The 18,450-nt window shown below is 34.5% G+C and overlaps 2 protein-coding genes and 1 long non-coding RNA gene across 7 annotated transcripts in view; 1 reads left to right on the top strand and 2 right to left on the bottom strand.

Moving 5' to 3' along the window:
• The window catches only part of LOC149489881 (uncharacterized), a 41,052-nt gene extending 26,229 nt beyond the window's left edge, over positions 1-14,823 (bottom strand). Inside the window, exon 1 of the long non-coding RNA XR_016318363.1 lies at positions 14,294-14,823. This is a non-coding gene — a long non-coding RNA (uncharacterized LOC149489881). The remainder of the gene's footprint in view (positions 1-14,293) is intronic.
• On the bottom strand, positions 64-10,577 carry LOC149489883 (peptidyl-prolyl cis-trans isomerase NIMA-interacting 4). 5 transcript variants are annotated; one of them, XR_016318360.1, is made up of 4 exons: positions 1,299-1,481; positions 1,102-1,223; positions 505-993; positions 64-278 (listed from the first exon to the last, which is right to left on the bottom strand). XR_016318360.1 is itself a non-coding variant. In XM_089714688.1 (3 exons), exons 2-3 carry the CDS (start codon positions 1,184-1,186, stop codon positions 674-676), a joined length of 405 nt encoding a protein of 134 aa, XP_089570814.1. In that variant the 5' UTR covers positions 1,187-1,223; positions 10,390-10,577; the 3' UTR covers positions 64-673. The 5 variants fall into 5 exon arrangements, 4 of the variants coding, with proteins under 4 accessions (XP_089570814.1, XP_089570811.1, XP_089570813.1 ...); XM_089714688.1 differs by lacking the exon at positions 1,299-1,481 and adding an exon at positions 10,390-10,577 and having other exon boundaries at positions 64-993; XM_089714685.1 differs by having other exon boundaries at positions 64-993.
• LOC149489882 (matrix metalloproteinase-20-like) lies at positions 6,316-12,940 on the top strand. Its single transcript, XM_089714682.1, has 6 exons — positions 6,316-6,403; positions 6,974-7,136; positions 8,100-8,148; positions 8,324-8,410; positions 10,406-10,537; positions 12,690-12,940. Exons 1-6 carry the CDS (start codon positions 6,340-6,342, stop codon positions 12,858-12,860), a joined length of 666 nt encoding a protein of 221 aa, XP_089570808.1. The 5' UTR covers positions 6,316-6,339; the 3' UTR covers positions 12,861-12,940.
• Positions 14,824-18,450: the final 3,627 nt, after the last annotated feature.

Below are 18,450 nucleotides of genomic sequence, written 5' to 3'. Positions count from 1 at the left end.
ATTTGTATTTAGTATTAGAACAAACAAAACACCCGAGGAAGCATCCAAAAATAAAAGCAAGGAAAAGTAACAATAATATTTATTTCATATTATTTCCATTGTATCCCGAAAAACATTATGACGGAAAAGATAATTTAAATCTATACTTGAGGGTTCGAGTCGGAACTTTCTTGATCATTATGAACCAAAGGCACACATTGCAGAAATATACCAAAGTGAGCAACATTGTTATGTGCATTAACCGATAAAGCCTTAGAAAACTAAGTTTTAGTCCAGAACTGAAAACAACAAGTAACAATTATAATTTTTAAAAGAATTTATCAATACATATTATACATTTGATGTTTTATAATCCCCAATTCATATTTTTAACCAATCAGTCAGCACTATGGACAAATGCATCATCAGTCTCAAAAATGGATCAAGCCCAAGATTTGACAGTAAATATACTTACTGATAATTTAAATTTTATGCATTCATAAAAATATTATTACAAAAGCTTACTCTCTATTTGCAAAGTCTTCAATATTAGAAACTAACGAGTCAAGGGATCTCTGTGCATCAGGTAACAATGAAAAATCCTTATCAAATTGTTCTTGTAGGCAACAAATTCTCTCCATTATAAATAACAAAAGTATCGCCCAGAAATATTCAAACTCAAACACTGTATCACTCATTTTTTGCCTTCTACCATAATAATGTGATAGCCAAATTTCGTTTTAATTGGGGGATCTGTGTAAACAGGATTTGTCACAGAAGATATTGGCAAAGCAAATGCAGCATCTTGAAAAGGTCCAACCATGGAGCCACGCGTCATCCAGCCGAGGTCGCCGCCCTGTCGCGCTTTGTCCTCGCTGTAAGCAGCGGCTACATCAGGGAACTTCTGACCGGCTTTCAATTTTTCCAAAGCTTCCAAACATTTTGATTGTTTCTCACATAAAATGTGACGTACTTTGACAGCTGTACCGCCTTTTTTTTCCTTGCCGGCTGATTCTGAAATCAAAATTTTGTCAACAGTTTATTACTCATGCTTCAAATATCAATCATAAGATAATGACATTGACTTAAATTAATGAAATAACAAACTTATAATTATTGTACCTTTTGCGTCTCCGCCTGATTTACCGCCGCTTTTTGCTGCACCGCCGCCCTTACCACCTTTGTCGGGTTGTTTTTTAGGTGGCATATTAAATTAATTTGTACCAATTGTAGAGAAAGGACACCTAAAGGATACGTTTTTATAAATAAGATGATACAAATAATGATTAATGAACGCAATGTTGTTTTTTTTTTCTAACCTTAAAAAGCTTTTGATTCTAAATAGTAAGTAAATTTGAACTTAAATTAACCGATAATTATACAGGCTCGAGAATATTTAATAATAATTACCGCACTTTATTAATAATTAATATAAATAAAGTAAAAAATGGTAAAAAAATTAAGTTTGCAAATTGCAATGACAGATCACGTCAACCATAAACCATTTTTTAATTATATTTGATGTCTCGTTTTGACAGTTGACACATCACACTGATTGCCGCAGTAAAATAATATGTATATTGACCAGTGTACATTTTTGGATTAAAAAATGGATTAAAATTAATATATATATTATATAATTATTTATTTACTAGGTTTCCGCCCGCGTTTCGCCCGCGCAGTCAAAGAAAAACCCGCATTCGCATAGTTCCCGTTCCCGTGGGATTTTCGGGATTGCGTCATTTTCCCGGGATAAAAAGTAGCCTATGTCCTTTCTCGGGTATCAAAATATCTCCATACCAAATTTCATGAAAATTGGTTCAGTAGTTTAGGCGTGATTGAGTAACAGACAGACAAACAGAGTTACTTTCGCATTTTTAATAGGTATTAGTATGGATTGATTGAGATTAATTGATTAAAATTAATGTAGTATTTTGAATTGTATAAAACGTATTACACGTTTTATCAACGATGTGGAATGTCGCTTTCTCCGAGAAGATCGGCCAGAAACTCTGTAAATAAGTACACAAGCTTAAAGATATTCACTACATAGTATACAACAAAGTCGCTTTGTCTGTCTCTATTGGTACGGGAGCTAGTAACGTTTAAAAAAAAGTCATTTTAGTATAGTTGGGTTTTTGATATATACTGTTTCTCTTGCTATTTCGGTTAGAGTCCGGGCTGTCTGGCTGGCGGTAGTGGTTGCGTTTATTAGTGCGCACAGGAAAATATCCGTAATTTAAAGTCATTTATTAACGAATAACGCGTAATTTTTAATCTTTTGCCTTTAGATAGATCCATCAGACATAAATGTTTTATTGCAAGACGTTTTTTTCGTTGTTAAATAGGTGCCATACGTAATTTTTTATTTCAATATAATTAAAATGTCATCGAAATAAGTGAAATTACATCAAAATGAGTCCGCTTAAAGGGTAAGTAATAACTTTATTACTTATATTATATTATCCTTTTTTAATACTTATATTGAATAATTAGACTTTTGGGTATTAATATGAATTTGATGATATTTGGTTTTTATCAAGTTTACATTAACGTCCTATTTGAGGTTCGTTGGGAAAAGGAGGCACCATGGTAGATTGTTGCTAAAAAATTGTAAATAGTAAAATGAATATTATATATAGTATAAGTAACATTAAACATAGTGATTACTTATCCCTCACGGGGACTCATGTTGATGGAATTTCACTTATTTCGATGACATTTTAATGATTTTGAAATAAAAAATTGCGTTTGGCACCTATTTAACAACGAAAAAAACGTCTTGCAATAAAAAAATTATGTCTGATGGATCTATTTAAAGGCAAAAGATTAAAAATTACGCGTTAATAAATGACTTTAAATTACGGATATTTTCCTGTGCAAATAAGATGCGCACTAATAAACACAACCACTGCGGCCAGCCAGACAGCCCGGAATCTAACCGAAATAAGAAGAGAAACAGTATATCAAAGAACCAACTATACTAAAATTCTCTCTTGTCAACGTTGGTAGCTCATATACGATAATGTATATATAAATCTTTAAAAATGCATTTAAATCCTAATAACTAAGCAACGGACAGATAGACTGATTTCTTAGGAAGGCTTTAGAATTAAGTATAAATGTAATATGTTTTAGACAAAGCGGGTGAAACCGCGGGCGGAAGCTAGTATAAAATTATACTTGTAAAGTCATATTATCCCACTTTAACTTTATAGTTAAACGCTAAGGTTAAACGCGTAGTTGATTCGAAATTAAATTTTCAGATTTTCTGAATGAAAAAGAGTAAATTTTTGTTTGACGTCAGATTTAGAATAAAATAGGAATAAATAAATAGTTTACACTAGCCATGACACAAAAATATATACTCCCTAAGCCCAGTGCCCAGGCCCCAGGGCCGTGTATTCAATATTCATGTCACTTTAGAACCGCTTCTTCGGTCTTCACCCTGATCCTGTTTGAGCTTGAGTCGGGGAAAAAATATACCTACCCTACCATATGTTACTCGGTAAGTCGGTACGATATTTTTTTAATCGATGGAGTTTGCAATAAGTCGTAACCAACAAACAGAATAACCAAATCATAAAATCAATTAGATAATATCCTATCCTATACTACCTACTAATACATATTTAATTGCGAAAGTTTGAGAGGATGGACGTTTGTGTATGTGTAAAAAAACACAAACATACACCATGTTTGTTAATCACGCAAATACTACTGAACCGATTACAAGGAAATTTAGCACAAATATTATAGAGGGTAATTGGGATTAACACATAGGATAGAAATCTTTTAAAACTCTTTTATGCACCTCTCCAATTTAGCATATCCTTAAATTTAATATTATGTATTTTATATCCTCTCCTATTATTCATTCATGTACATATTATTTGATGTATTCTATCTTTAATTTTATTGTGAATTCTTGTGAATATTTTTAACTTGGTGTGGTACATGGTTTTATCCCGGAAATCCCACGGTAACGAGAAATAAACAACTTTTTCTTTGAAAACGCGGGCGAAGCCGTGGGCGGAAAGCTAGTTATATTTATGAAATCTAAACTAATCTATACTAATATTATAAAGCTGAAGAGTTTATTTGTTTGTTTGTTTGTTTGAACGCGCTAGTCTCGGGAACTACCTACTGGTCCGATTTGAAAAATTCTTTCGGTGTTAGATAGCCCATTTATCGAGGAAGGCTATATATATCGTCACGCTAAGACCAACAGGAGCGTAGCAATGCGGGTGAAACCGCGGGGAACAGCTAGTAGGTACTAGGTACATATTAAAAGGAAAAAATTTTAATAAATTTCCTGGGAGTTCGGTATATTAGTACCTACGTGACAATATCATTGTGGTTTTGCAGTATATGGATTTAATTATAATAAATAGGGATACCTAATAAGGTATTAATACCTTATATAGTAATCGTAAATAATTTAAGTCTTTAAGAGGAAAATATCATATTCAAATTAATTTAATATAAACTCAGATGTATAGATATCCAAAAATCAGTCACAAAAAGGACAGCCATGAGAATATTATTATTTTTGTTATTAAGTTTTATTTGCGAATTAACGCATACTTTACAAGTTAGTCGCCATGATATAAAATATTTGGTAAGTGCCACAAAATATTTTGAGAGCCACATTTAGAGATTTTAGTGATTACACACTACTTTTTGATAAAATTACTTTAACTTACCAACCCCGTGTCCTTTTCTTCTTAAATATTTTTTAGTTATATAAAATAAGTTTGCGTTTCTGATGAAGAAGTTCACCGAATTGTAATCAATGCGGTGTTCCAGAGGACCTAACGCATGTCTTGATGGAATTTTCCCGTAATGCAGCCTACCGATTATCCAAGTGTAGCAATAGGTTTATTATGTATTGAAAAAAAAACGAACGAACGAAGAAATAGAAAGTATTATCAGACTTTATAATATAGGTTTCGCCTCAGATCGACAGTCTCCTTAAATTTGCAGATAATAGTTACACATTGAATTACTGTAGGTATTTTATATACCTATTAGCGCTATAATAGTAATGTGTGAACCTGAGCGACATAATCATTTAATTGAATAAATAAATGTTTGAGTTTGTAACAAAAATAACATTATTTTCTGCAAATATTTTTCGCCCATTTTGTTTTTTTTTATTAAAATAAGTTTCTGTGATTTGAATTATTGTAAGAGCGCACAAAAATTAGATTATTTTTAATAAGTAATTATCTCTTTTACTGTAGAAATACTTGACCCGATACGGCTATCTGGATGAATCGTCTATACGCTGTATACATAAATATTGCGAAGTTCCCAGCAATACATTGAGGGATGCTCTCAAATCATTACAACATTTTGCGCACTTGGAGGAAACTGGTAATATTTTCAGTCAATTTGTTGTTGATTTTAAATAAAAGAAAATAAGACTTAAGCATGATTTACGCTATACTGTGTCGCTACCGGGCCGTGCCCCATCCTGAGCTCGATCAAAAATCCATCGTGGTTCTGGGTCCGGACGGGGCACGATTTTGAAATGTGTACCTATAGATATTGTTTTATTTGTTTCCCTGCTTCGGCACGGCCCATCCCCAGCATGATGTGGCTCATGCTTTAAGGCCCCGACACAAAAACTTCTTAGAACATGCATAATATTCATTGTTTTTTTATTGGTAGGCACTTATTTTATTTACAAAAATATATTAGTTATTCATTTAAAAATGAATTTTTTTTATGAGCCGCCGTGCGTGAATCTACAAACGCACCTACGCGCGTGAGTGCGCAAAAAACCCGCACGATGATGCAGATCTGCACTCCCGCAGGAACGCGCGTAGGTGCTTCGACACGTAACATGCAGCATGATGGGGGCAGTGTGAAGATCGCCTAAGTCTATGTTCTATTCATTATCGAAAGGACGACGCGACGCCCCCTTCGGCCCCTCTCGTTCGCTTCTTGTTTACGTAATTTTTGGGATGCGCGTAGAGTTTATAATATTTAAACGGAAAATTAAATTAATATGTATTTATTTTTGTATGAAAATAAAATCTAACAAATTATCAAAAGTCGTAGAACAAATGCTGTTATTTAAAGTTATGATCTTGTCCTGCAAGGTTGCTGGTGTTTTACAAGTAACCCTGTATAAAATGAATGTTTGTACTTCCTTTAAAGAATCGTCAATTATGCATCTGATCATAATATGACGATCTTCAGGAAAGCGCTATGCATGAGCGCATGAGCCATGAAGCTATCTGAATTGGAACAACCTTTCCTCGACAGTGAACCACAGGCGTGCACACTGCGTACTTGTCTACAGTTATTTTTAACGTTTCAGGCGAGCTAAATTACAAAACCAAACATTGGATGTCATTGAGCAGATGCGCACATCCCGACGTACACAGGCGTTCCAAAAGATACAGTATTTTAGGTAATTTCTGTTATATTCTTGTAATTCAAATCGATATAATATGAGCTTAATTCCGCTTTAAATTTAATTTAGTTAGCTTATAATATCCACACACAAAAGCTTCGCACGTAACAAAAGCTTGGTAGTAGATTTATACCTTTAGCTTATTTATATTATATGATTATATACCTATAGATTTATACCTATAGCTAGATGTACAGCACGGCAAAGTTCATCATCAGCATCATCATCAGCCCATATAGTTCCCAATGCTGGGTCATGGGCCTCCCGTAAGGGATCGGGCAATAATCCACCAAGCTATCGTCGAACTTTTTTGATTCTTCGACATGCCGGTTGAAATTAAATTGAAAAATTGAAACATCAATTTATTTACTGCACGCCCTCGGGTCTCGAACCCCGAACTTGTCCATTTGGACTACGAGGTCCTTACCACCACTCATTTAATCAAAATCCATTCAGTAGCCTTGGATAATTCAATTTAAACAAATATGAAAACATAAATAACACACTAGATATCTACTTATTCCAAATTCTAATATGAATTTTGTCTAATTCATTTAAATCTTTCAGGAAAATTTCTTAAGAAATTCATTCAATACAAGATAAAGTACACACCGAAGATGGACACTCGTTACGTCGACTCTATGATTGCCATAGCTTTCATGATATGGTCTCCCTCTTCTGGAATTACTTTTGTTAAGAGAGACAAAGGACCCGTCGATATAATAATTGAGTATGATATGCGCATTTAATATTAATATCACTGAAGAGGACCTTTACTTGTTATTTAAAAAGTAGTTAATGAGATTATCATGTTAAATAGACAAACAATCTTAGCTTTATAATATTAGTAAGAACATATCTCTTATATATAAAAATGAATCGCAAAATGTGTTGGTAAGCGCATAACTCGAGAACGGCTGAACCGATTTCGATAATTCTTTTTTTATTATATTCCTTGAAGTACGAGGATGGTTTTTATGTAGAGAAAACGTAAATATGTACCACGGGCGAAGCCGGGGCGGACCGCTAGTAGATAATAAAATCCATTCTGAGTTCTATTTTAAATACAGTGTGTCTGTCTGTCTCGTGGGCACTCACAGCAAAACCACAGGACCGATGTGCGAATCAAAATAGTTCAAAGGTCAAATTTTTGGCTGTGTTTCAAATTCAGAGTGATATAACGTAATAGCATCTAGCGTCACGGGTAGCTGAGTTAGTCAAGCATCCGCCCCGGATTGGCGTGAAAGGATGCGGGTTCGAGTCCCGCCTCGTGATTGATTTTATTCTATTCTTTATTTAAAATACGTAATAGCATCTCTACAATTTTTGGAATGCCTCATGCCACGAATATTTTGTTACTACTAGATATTCGCCCTTTTAGGCTACTATTTATATTCGGTATCCGGTCGAATAGGACAAGCTAGCGTTCGTAGCGGTATCTTACAATTACTATAGTAAGATAAAACCTCTTTTTTTATGTATTTCCTATTATTACCTATCTTTTTGCGGGCGGGCAAGAGATGGCATGCAGAGGTGAGAGGTCCTATTATAAGGGTTTTGCTTTTATCCATTTGGGATCCGGAACCCTAATTATGAATAATAATTTATATGAGATTTGATTCACATCTTTACCTGTGCCAGCTGATGTAATTCATATCTACCGAAGCATGCTCGACTCCTGATTTTGTTTCAGGTTTGGCAGTTTAAAACTTCACAGCGATAAAATTGTGATTGCGAATACGGTACGTTCAAGTCAGTAGATACCTACTAATGATATTCAAGAATTTATAACTTAAATATGTTCTTTTTCCTTTTTTTTTTTTCAAAAATAACTAAGTAGGTATGTTAGCAAAGTTATAAAATTTACAAAAAATCGTATACATTAATAAGTGTGAATTATTTTTCATTACCTATCAGAAACGTGCACAAATTACCAGAATTAGAATCAATGACGAGGTACAATTTGGCGAAAATTTCCAATCAGATGCACCGAACTTATTTCAAGTAAGGACAGTGAATATTACCTATATTATATAGTGTATAATTATTAATTACTGAGCTTAATATATATATATTATATAGCTTATATAGCCTATGCCCTATACCTATAGTCTTCCCCGATGAATGGGCTATCTAACAACGAAATAATTTTTCATAGATACGTTTATCTACAGCCTACGTCAATCTCATATATTCGTAGTCTATTCTATTGAACGCTACGCTAACAGAAAGCCACTTGACTAGGGGGGCAGTAGCTCCTGAGATTAGCGCGTTCAAAAAAACAAACAAACTCTTCAGCTTTATAATATTTAAGTATAGATCTTAGTATAGATTATGATAATATTAGTGATGAAAGGGGATTTTATGAAATGTTAATCAACCGGAGAGTTGAAGAAAGTTTTTTTTTTATTTTTATTTTTTATATTATTTTATATGTTCTATTATAGAAAACTAGGATATGGCCATTTTACATACAATGCCAATTATGCCATCTACATCCATCGGTATAAAGCTTATTTCACGCTACACCGTGCAATATCCATCGACCTTTCAACGCGGTGTCTCGTCCAGCCCCCGGACGTGCACGGCCAGCTATCTTCATAATGTTTCTGTCGTGGCCATATCGTAGATTTGCTCCATTCATGAAATTATCGATCATTTCATGAAATGCGACCATTTCATGAAATGGTTGACTGTCTATTGGCAACATCATGATGTGGTTTGAGCAGATATATGATAAGAAATCGTATCGAAATATATCTCGATTTGGCGAACTAAACGCGCGGTTATTTCATGAAATGATCAAAATTATTTGATCATATCGTAAAATAGTTACATTAATTATTGGTAGAGGCGCTGCAAGCGCTGTGTTTATGTGATAAGATGGCGGCCACTTGCGAAATTTTATTATTCGCAGTTAAAAATTTCATAATTCGTTTAATTACAATATGAAGAAAATCATAGCAAAGAATTTACGACGAAGAGGTTCGAGTACTATGGAAACTGCGGATATCTTATATTGAAGAAAAAATGCGTCAAAAATCCTATAACTAAGTATATCTTAATCTTAATATATATATATATAAATCTCGTCTTATCTTAATAGGTATATATCTTCTTCTTATATATAAAATTCTCGTGTCACAATGTTAGTCTGCATACTCCTCCGAAACGGGTGGACCGATTCTCATGAAATTTTCTGTGCATATCGGGTAAGTCTGAGAATCGGCCAACATCTATTTTTCATATGTACCACGGGCGAAGCCGGGGCGGACCGCTAGTCTTATCTTATCTTATATATAAAATTCTCGTGTCACAATGTTAGTCTGCATACTCCTCCGAAACGGGTGGACCGATTCTCATGAAATTTTCTGTGCATATCGGGTAAGTCTGAGAATCGGCCAACATCTATTTTTCATATGTACCACGGGTGAAGCCGGGGCGGACCGCTAGTATTATATAAATCTCGTGTCACAATGTTTGTCCTCAATGAACTCCTAAACCACTTAACCGATTATAATAAAATTCGCACACCATGTGCAGTTCGATCCAACTTGAGAGATAGGATAGTTTAAACATGTAGGTACCACGGGCGAAGCCGGGGCGGACCGCTAGTGTATTTATATGTATATCCTACTATATTACATTTACATATTATAATTGTTTCTTTTCTAAAAAGCCATTCGCTTCTGTCATTCGCTGGCCGCTGCCGCGGCACTAACTTGAATGACAATAAACAAATTCAATAAATATTCAGAATTTTTTAAATATTTTATACGATCTGGCCAAATGTGGATGACAATATCGTAAAACATTGACTATTTAAAGATGTGGTCAAACTATGTTGGCCACAATATCATGAAATGTGACCATTTCACGAAATGATCAATCATTTCATGAAATGAGCAAATTTACGATATGGACACGACATTTCTATACTCGTGTAACTCGCTAAATTATTCGGATATGCACATGAAACTTACCCATTTCCGGTTTCAGGTCGTCGCCCACGAAATAGGCCACGCTATTGGTTTGGGTCACACCGATGTCGTGGGTGCAATGATGTATCCCGTGTACGATTATGGAAGAAAAATATATACACTTGACGAAGATGACGAACGCGGCGCTCAGGTTAGTTATTTTCTTCTTACAACCTTTGACGTCACTACAACTCGTCTTTCGGTTTGATACCTATATCTATATATTCTGTATCACTTTGATATATCTATATTATTGCATCTTTATATAAAAAAGAAAGTCATGTTAGTTTCAACCAAGAAGCTTATACACTGGAGATTGCACTATGACGTGACTATGACCATTAACTTGTAACAAGAAAATATGACGTTGAATGACGCCTGTATGTTTTTTATCCCTTTCACACAAACTTGCCAAGTTAGGTGTAAGCTTCTTGGTTACAACACTTCAACTGAACGGATTTTAATTATTTTTGGTCCCTTGTATTTGTGTCCACTTGGATAAGGATACCTACCTAATAACTTTTATTAAATCAGAAACTTATACAGGGTGTCCAGCAGCAGATTTCAATGTTTGAACGCTTCTAGTTTTAAAACGCGACGTGCGAGGGGGACGCGGGGGGTGTCATTCAGCGCGTGAGTTCTGCGGATTTTTTAATTTTTAGTCGCCATGGAGCAGTGGAGCGGAGAGCATCGCGCTTATGCTATTGAGGCATACTTTTCGGGTGATTTCGCTGGCAAAAACACGCCGTCGGTTTAATAACCATTATCAAATTCATCGTTTAAGAGATGGACCTTCGATAAATTTGATACAGTCGTGGCTAGCAAGGTTTAGGGCTACAGGTTCAGTTATTAATAACCCTAGGCCGGGACCAGCACCATCAGTATCCACGATAGAAAACATTAAACTTGTTATGAATTCTGTAATTGAAAATCCTCGTTTATCACTTCGCACACGTTCGTCGATATTGGGAATTCCTAAATCGTTTTTCAGGTCATTATGTGAAAAAAGGTTAAGCTCCATCCATACTAAATTCAGATTATTCAAGATTTGCTACGGCTCATACTGCTAATGTGTCAATGAATTCAGTGCGGCAGTTATTTCCTGAAAAGCACATATCCCGAAATGGCACCATCCCGTGGCCACCCAGGTCACCAGACCTAAGTCCATGTGACTTTTTCTTGTAGGGCTATCTAAAAACTGTGGTTTACCAATCAAATCCAACAACCATAAGACAACTGAAGGAAAATATCCGGGCTGAAATAAACAGAATTCCCAGTTCCCTTTGCAAACAAGTTTTTCCCAACATGCGGAATAGATTGAGGAGTGTGTGAGAGTAGAAGGGCGGCATTTGGAAAATGTAATTTTCAGGAGATAAAATCCGCACTCGTCTTCTTTTGACTTTAATAAAAATATTTTGTTTAGAAATAATACTTCTTTTTTTACAAGCCCTCAAACATTGAAATCTGCCACTGGACACCCGTATATAGCGACGAACAGCTAGTATCACAGTATTACCATTATTTCCTACAGTAAGGAATCGCCTTTGATGTCGCGCGATGCCGCCGCCAGCGTAGGTAATGACGCTGCCACACGAAAATACGCTAGGGTTGCAACAAATGGGAAATAAAACAATTGTGATTATTAATATTATGATGAAATCTTTATTCATATGTACATTCAAAATAATTGCGATTATTAAATCTGATGTAATTATTTGTTCATAAATATATAATTACAGATATTGCACTGCTAAATATTATTTACGTGGACACTTTATTTTTGGATGTTCTTAATTGTATATTATAACATTTAACTAAGAAATGCATTCGCATTGGGATGTACAATCTGATTAGAAAATAATGAGGACAACATATATACATAGCTTTGATTTTAATTCAACAGATACAATTAATACAATCTTTCTGAAATATTGTTTCCTTCTGGGATTTCAATGTAGATTTACATCCGTAAACCGAACAGTTTGTGCGCGCCATAATAGAATATGTAAGTACCTATGTATAATAAAATTATTACACAAAAAATACGACTGCGACATCCTTTCGCGCTAGGTAAAGCAAACTAAGCGTGTTTGCTTTACGCGGCCCGCGTCGCCCGACCCCCGCCAGTTCCCCTCCGTTTCTCTGCACAAGTACATTCGTCGCACTACTGTAGGAAATAATGGTAATACTGTGCTAGTATGTTATATTTCTCCTCTCTACTGCCAAGTAAAACTTTTGATAAGTGGAACTAGCGGGTCATACATTTTTTTTAAGTTTGATAATTTTAATGAATGTTGTTTCAGGACGCCTACAACTTCCAGGTAGTTTCGTACCCAGGCCGTTTCCAATATAAACAACTTAAGAAAAAATTGACAAAACCCTTCGACGATTTGAGGAGTACGATGAAACAGTCATTTGAGATACATATAAAACCCCTTGACATGTCGGAAGAATTCTTTTCAAAAGGATTTTAAACTTTTTAAGTTATATTCTATAACAAACAAGTTATTTTTTCTCATAATCTTTATAACATGTATGTAATTATAATAAACCATCTGGCAGAGTGTTGTATTTTAATTAACCTTTTAAGAGGAGTCCTTTCAGCGAAGCGGAGTAAAATTGGTTTGCAAGATCAAATTTTTGATACATTTGCATTTATATGATGCTTTTAGAAAAAATAATCAATACACTTCAAGATTTCTATTTACACCTAAGAATTGTTTTGACTTTGGGTACCTTAATACCATTTGGAAATGTGCAGATTACTTACGTACTAAAAAAAATCATGATCATGGAAAATCTAACTGATGCCTTCAAGATTTTCTTTGAACCTTTTTACTTTGTATTTCATGCTTTAAATATGAACTCAGGTGAAACATATATGTACTTATTTGTAAGTAAGTATTCTTATTATCTGTAAGTAAAACATACGTTATTCTTACAAATAATAAGGTTGTCCGAAATGATTCAATATCATTCTAACAGCTGTAACAACAATCGTAGTGACTTTGAAGAATGTACCTCTCTCTCTCTCTCTTCAGCCGTTTTCCGTCCACTGTTGGACAAATGGACATATCCATAGAGTACTCCAAAATTAATAATGCGCATGCAAATCTTCGCTACTTATCGTATTTCCGAAAACCGAGCCCTGAACAATGCACTTGCATTTTACACCTTGTTCAAAAGAAATAGAAGTCAATTCACGGTCAAAAACAAATCGGGCGGTAGGTGACGGTAGCTTGTCAGTCAAAAAACTCAAAAATCCGTCAGTCGTCTTTAAATATTTGTGGTGACTGCACGTGTTCTCTCTGTGTGGAATTATATAGAGCTGCTATTATTGTTTTTATAAAGGTGAATTGAATTAATCGATGAAATGATTTACACAGGTGATGTCATGGCAGTAGGGAAAGTGAAAATGAAGAAGAGAATAATGAAAGTTCCGATGTATCTAAAATGTCAGAAATAAAGATAATCCCTGATTTTGATTGTTTTTATTAATTTTATTTTTTTGTAATTGTCATAATATTGAAGAATGATCAGTAGGTAGATACAGTAAATACTTTTGAACTGAGATTTTAATGATTAGATTTATATGGTTTAAAATGTAAACCTGTGTTTGAAAACCATATTTTATACAATATAAATTGTGTGTTATTTTAACCTTCTTTTCTTCCATCATTGCACCAGCTTCAGTAAGACACTTTAAAAGTAGGTACCTACATACTATAAAATTTTCCAAGTAAATCCAATCCAACAAAGATATATATGTATTCGCAATCGTGGGGTTATACTCGCTATTTACTTATAAGGAATTATCGAAACAAAATCGTTACTTACAAATAATCAATCTCTTTTAGCACAAAACACATAATTTGACTAAATTATGCATGAAGCAAATGCATTTAACCACTCGACTACAGGCCCGTGTTGAAAAAATTATGGGTCATTTGACCCACCAGGTGACCTATCTAGAACGATATAAGAGCATAAAATAATAAGATTCAGCACTATGACGTCACTTGTAAGCTGTCCACCTGAGTGCAGATGAGAATTCGAAGGTTCAGGTAGAGATTTTCTCCCCTTGTCTCCATGATTTTTGTACGGCGTTGCGGAATAATTGATTAAAAGTAGTATAGAAATAGTATGACACAGATGCCGTACAAAATCAAATGACCAAATTTACCCCGGCAACTGTCGAAAAATAAAAATAAATTCCGACTTTGTGGACCACCATTTTTGTACGGCATCTGTGTCATACTATTTCTATACTGCTTTTAAGCCATTATTCCGCAACGCCGTACAAAAATCATGGAGACAAGAGGAGAAAATCTCTACCTGAACTTTCGAATTCTCATCTGCACTCAGGTGGACAGCTTACGAGTGTCGTCATAGTGCTGAATCTTATTATTTTATGCTCTTATATCATTCTAGATAGGTCACTTGGTGGGTCAAATGACCCATAATTTTTTCAACACGGGCCTGTAGTCACCGTTGCCGAACAGTGACGAAGATTTCGATGCGCATTATTAGGTACTTTTGGAGTACTGTATATAATTATTTATTGATTAAGATTAATTGATTAAAATTAATGTAGAATTAATGTAGTATTTTGAATTGTATAAAACGTATTACACGTTTTATCAACGATGTGGAATGTCGCTTTCTCCGAGAAGATCGGCCAGCCCCCCTAGTCAAGTGGCTTTCTGTTAGCGTAGCGTTCAATAGAATAGACTACGAATGTATGCGATTGACGTAAGCTGTAGATAAACGTATCTACAGCTTAAAGATATTCACTACATAGTATACAAAAAAGTCGCTTTGTCTGTCTCTACAGGGTGTCCCACTATTGGTATACTAAGCGCGAAGAGACTTGTAGTTTTGCATACACTGATCACGTAAAAAATACTTAAACAACAAAATTACGTCAAAAATTTTTTGCTAAATTTTTCCTGAAAATCCATGTTTTCTTCTCTAGCTTCGCGCAGCCGGCATATACCGCTTCTCTAATGTGAGCATTTTGTCTATGAAAACATAATATTAAACGATAGCTCATGTGCTGGTGACAAAGTTGGGCGGGTTGCTTGTTATGGGTGTACACAAAGAGTTTTAAGAATTCATCTACTTGAAAAAAAAATGCGTCTGGAATTTTTTAAGTATTTTTTACGTACTTATCGTATGCAAATCTATAACCTCCTTTTGGCTTAGTATACCAACAGTGGGACACCCTGTATAGTCTATATCCCTATGTATGCATAAATCTTTAAAACTAAGCAACGGACAGATAGACTGATTTCTTAGGAAGGCTTTAGAATTAAGTACCTATAAATGTATGTAATATGTTTTGACCACAGACATGTAGGTATATTAAGTAGACAACGCAAGTACCGCGATCTGTATGAAAACCAAGCGTGTCATATTTTTTGTACTGACCTTGACGCGTTATGACGTCACGAGCGCTTTTTAGTGATGGTAATTTCATTTTACGCTAAATCGATTAGGACGCCACTCGCGCGGCGATTCTAGTATCGTCCTATCCCATCGAAGTAAATCGAAAGAAATCAGATCAAACTAGATCTATGTCTAAGAGGTATGTAGAGGAGGTGTCAAATAAATGAATCGTAATCGATTACTAAATCGATTCAAGACAGAAAAATGATAATTACCATAGACAGAGGAATGATAAAATAAAGTTATAAGCCTTTTAATATTCTAACAAGTAAACTAATGTGTTTTAGCTTTTTCTTGCATATGCCCATTGAGTTACCATGTACTACGTACTAGAGAGGCCATCGAAAGAAAGTAATGAAACTGTCAATCAATCAATCTTTATGTCCCGTTGCATCGATCCATTTTTCTTTTATGTTCGGGTTACTTGGAAAAATGAAAAAACAAACATAGTCTAAGCAATAAGGAGTTTTCTTAAAAAACTCCCAAGATGACAATGGCGTCCATGTCATAATATTTATTTTTAGTACCTTTGTATTAAAATACTTAAAAGTTCTAGGTCAAGTCGTATTAAATGACAAAAAAAATCTATGCCTTTTTTTCTGAAAAATTGCTCCTTCAAATTATCATTTTTCTGTTCGATTATAAAATCGATTAGAATCGAGAACTGTTGCATCAAATGAACATCACTAACCACAAAATTGGACAGAAAAGTGAGAACAGAAAAATGAGAAGACGCTATTCATTGCTCATTATCATACGACACGATCTTTACCGTGCCAAGTAAAAGCCGCAATGTATTCCGAATCATTCCGTATGGTTTGGTATCCATGTTTGTCACGATCGTTTTCCACAGATATTCTTTATTTGATTTTAAAATAAATAGTGCATATTCTGATTAGAAAATTACTTACCGGTCGCGGTGGAAGGAAACATCTCCGATAACTCGGCCACTCACAGCTGTGGAGTTTCTACAGTTTATAACGGCGCAATTCGGCATTTTACTTTATTCAGCTTCACGTCTTTCCTTGGCGAACTGCAAGCGCGGACTGAGTGTAGGCCAGCGTCAAGTAAGTTTCATAAACTTAGTTTGGACACGGGAAGTACAAGTCTATCTTGATACATGTCTGTGGTTTTGACAAAGCGGGCGGAAGCTAGTATAAAATTATACTTGTAAGTTATATTATCCCACTTTAACTTCATAGTTAAACGCGTAGTTGATTCGAAATTAAAGTTTCAGATTTTCTGAATGAAAAAGAGTAAATTTTTGTTTGACGTCAGATTTAGAATAAAATAGGATTAAATAAATAGTTTAGGTACACTATGTAACCATGACACAAAAATATATACTCCCTAAGCCCAGTCCCAGGGGCCTAGGCCCTGGGCCGTGTATTCAATATTCATGTGATCATGTCACTTTAGAACCGCTTCTTCGGTCTTCACCTGATCCTGTTTGAGCTTGAGTCGGGGAAAAAATATACCTACCCTACCATAATACATAATATATTACTCGGTACGATATTTTTTTGAATCGGTGGAGTTTGCAATAAGTCGTAACCAACAAACAGAATAACCAAATCATAAAATCAATTAGATAATATCCTATCCTATACTACTAATACATATTATAATTGCGAAAGTTTGAGTGGATGGACGTTTGTGTATGTGTAGGTGTATGTTTGTTAATCACGCAAATACTACCGAACCGATTACAAGGAAATTTAGCACACATATAGAGGGTAATTGGGATTAACACATAGGATAGAAATCTTTTAAAACTCTTTTATGCACCTCTCCAATTTAGCATATCCTTAAATTTAATATTATGTATTTTATCCTCTCCTATTATTCATTTATGTATTTGATGTATTCTATCTTTAATTTTATTGTGAATTCTTGTGAATATTTTTAACTTGGAGTGGTACATGGTTTTATCCCGGAAATCCCACGGTAACGAGAAATAAACAGCTTTTTCTTTGAAAACACGGGCGAAGCCGCGGGCGGAAAGCTAGTTATATTTAGGAAATCTAAACTAATACATAATAAAAGGAAAAAATTTTAATAAATTTCCTGGGTTTTCGGTACGTGACAATATCATTGTGATTTTGCAGTATAAGGATTTAATTATAATAAATAGGGATACCTAATAAGGAATTAATACCTTATATAGTAATCGTAAATAATTTAAGTCTTTAAGAGGAAAATATCATATTCAAATTAATTTAATATAAACTCAGATGTACCTTTATCCAAAAATCAGTCACAAAAAGGACAGCCATGAGAATATTATTATTTTTGTTATTAAGTTTTACTTGCGAATTAACGCATACATTAGGCGTAACGCATAAATATATTAGGCGTCATAGTAAAAAATATTTGGTAAGTGCCACAAAATATTTTGAGAGCCACATTTAGAGATTTTAGTGATTACACACTACTTTTTGATACTTATAATAAAATTACTTTAACTTACCAACCCCGTGTGCTTTTCTGCTTAAATATTTTTTAGTTAACTATATAAAATAAGTTTGCGTTTCTGATGAAGAAGGTCACCGAAATGTAATCAATGCGGTGTTCCAGAGGACCTAACGCATGTCTTGATGGAATGTTCCCGTAATG

Source organism: Colias philodice, chromosome 3 (genome assembly GCF_061535455.1).
Source record: "Colias philodice isolate Cphi_HAF_F1 chromosome 3, ilColPhil1 Martin Lab GWU primary, whole genome shotgun sequence".
NCBI classification, from domain to species: domain Eukaryota; kingdom Metazoa; phylum Arthropoda; class Insecta; order Lepidoptera; family Pieridae; genus Colias; species Colias philodice.
This window is presented reverse-complemented; position numbering and strand designations above follow the sequence as displayed.

Bases quoted from the DNA above. Each gene is read 5' to 3' on its own strand.
- LOC149489883 (XM_089714688.1), bottom strand. From the start codon at position 1,186: ATGCCACCTAAAAAACAACCCGACAAAGGTGGTAAGGGCGGCGGTGCA. The intron at 994-1,101 runs GTACAATAATTA...TTTTGATTTCAG, and splicing joins ATCAGGCGGAGACGCAAAAG to AATCAGCCGGCAAGGAAAAA.
- LOC149489882 (XM_089714682.1), top strand. From the start codon at position 6,340: ATGTCATTGAGCAGATGCGCACATCCCGACGTACACAGGCGTTCCAAA. The intron at 6,404-6,973 runs GTAATTTCTGTT...TAAATCTTTCAG, and splicing joins CAAAAGATACAGTATTTTAG to GAAAATTTCTTAAGAAATTC. The intron at 10,538-12,689 runs GTTAGTTATTTT...ATGTTGTTTCAG, and splicing joins ATGACGAACGCGGCGCTCAG to GACGCCTACAACTTCCAGGT.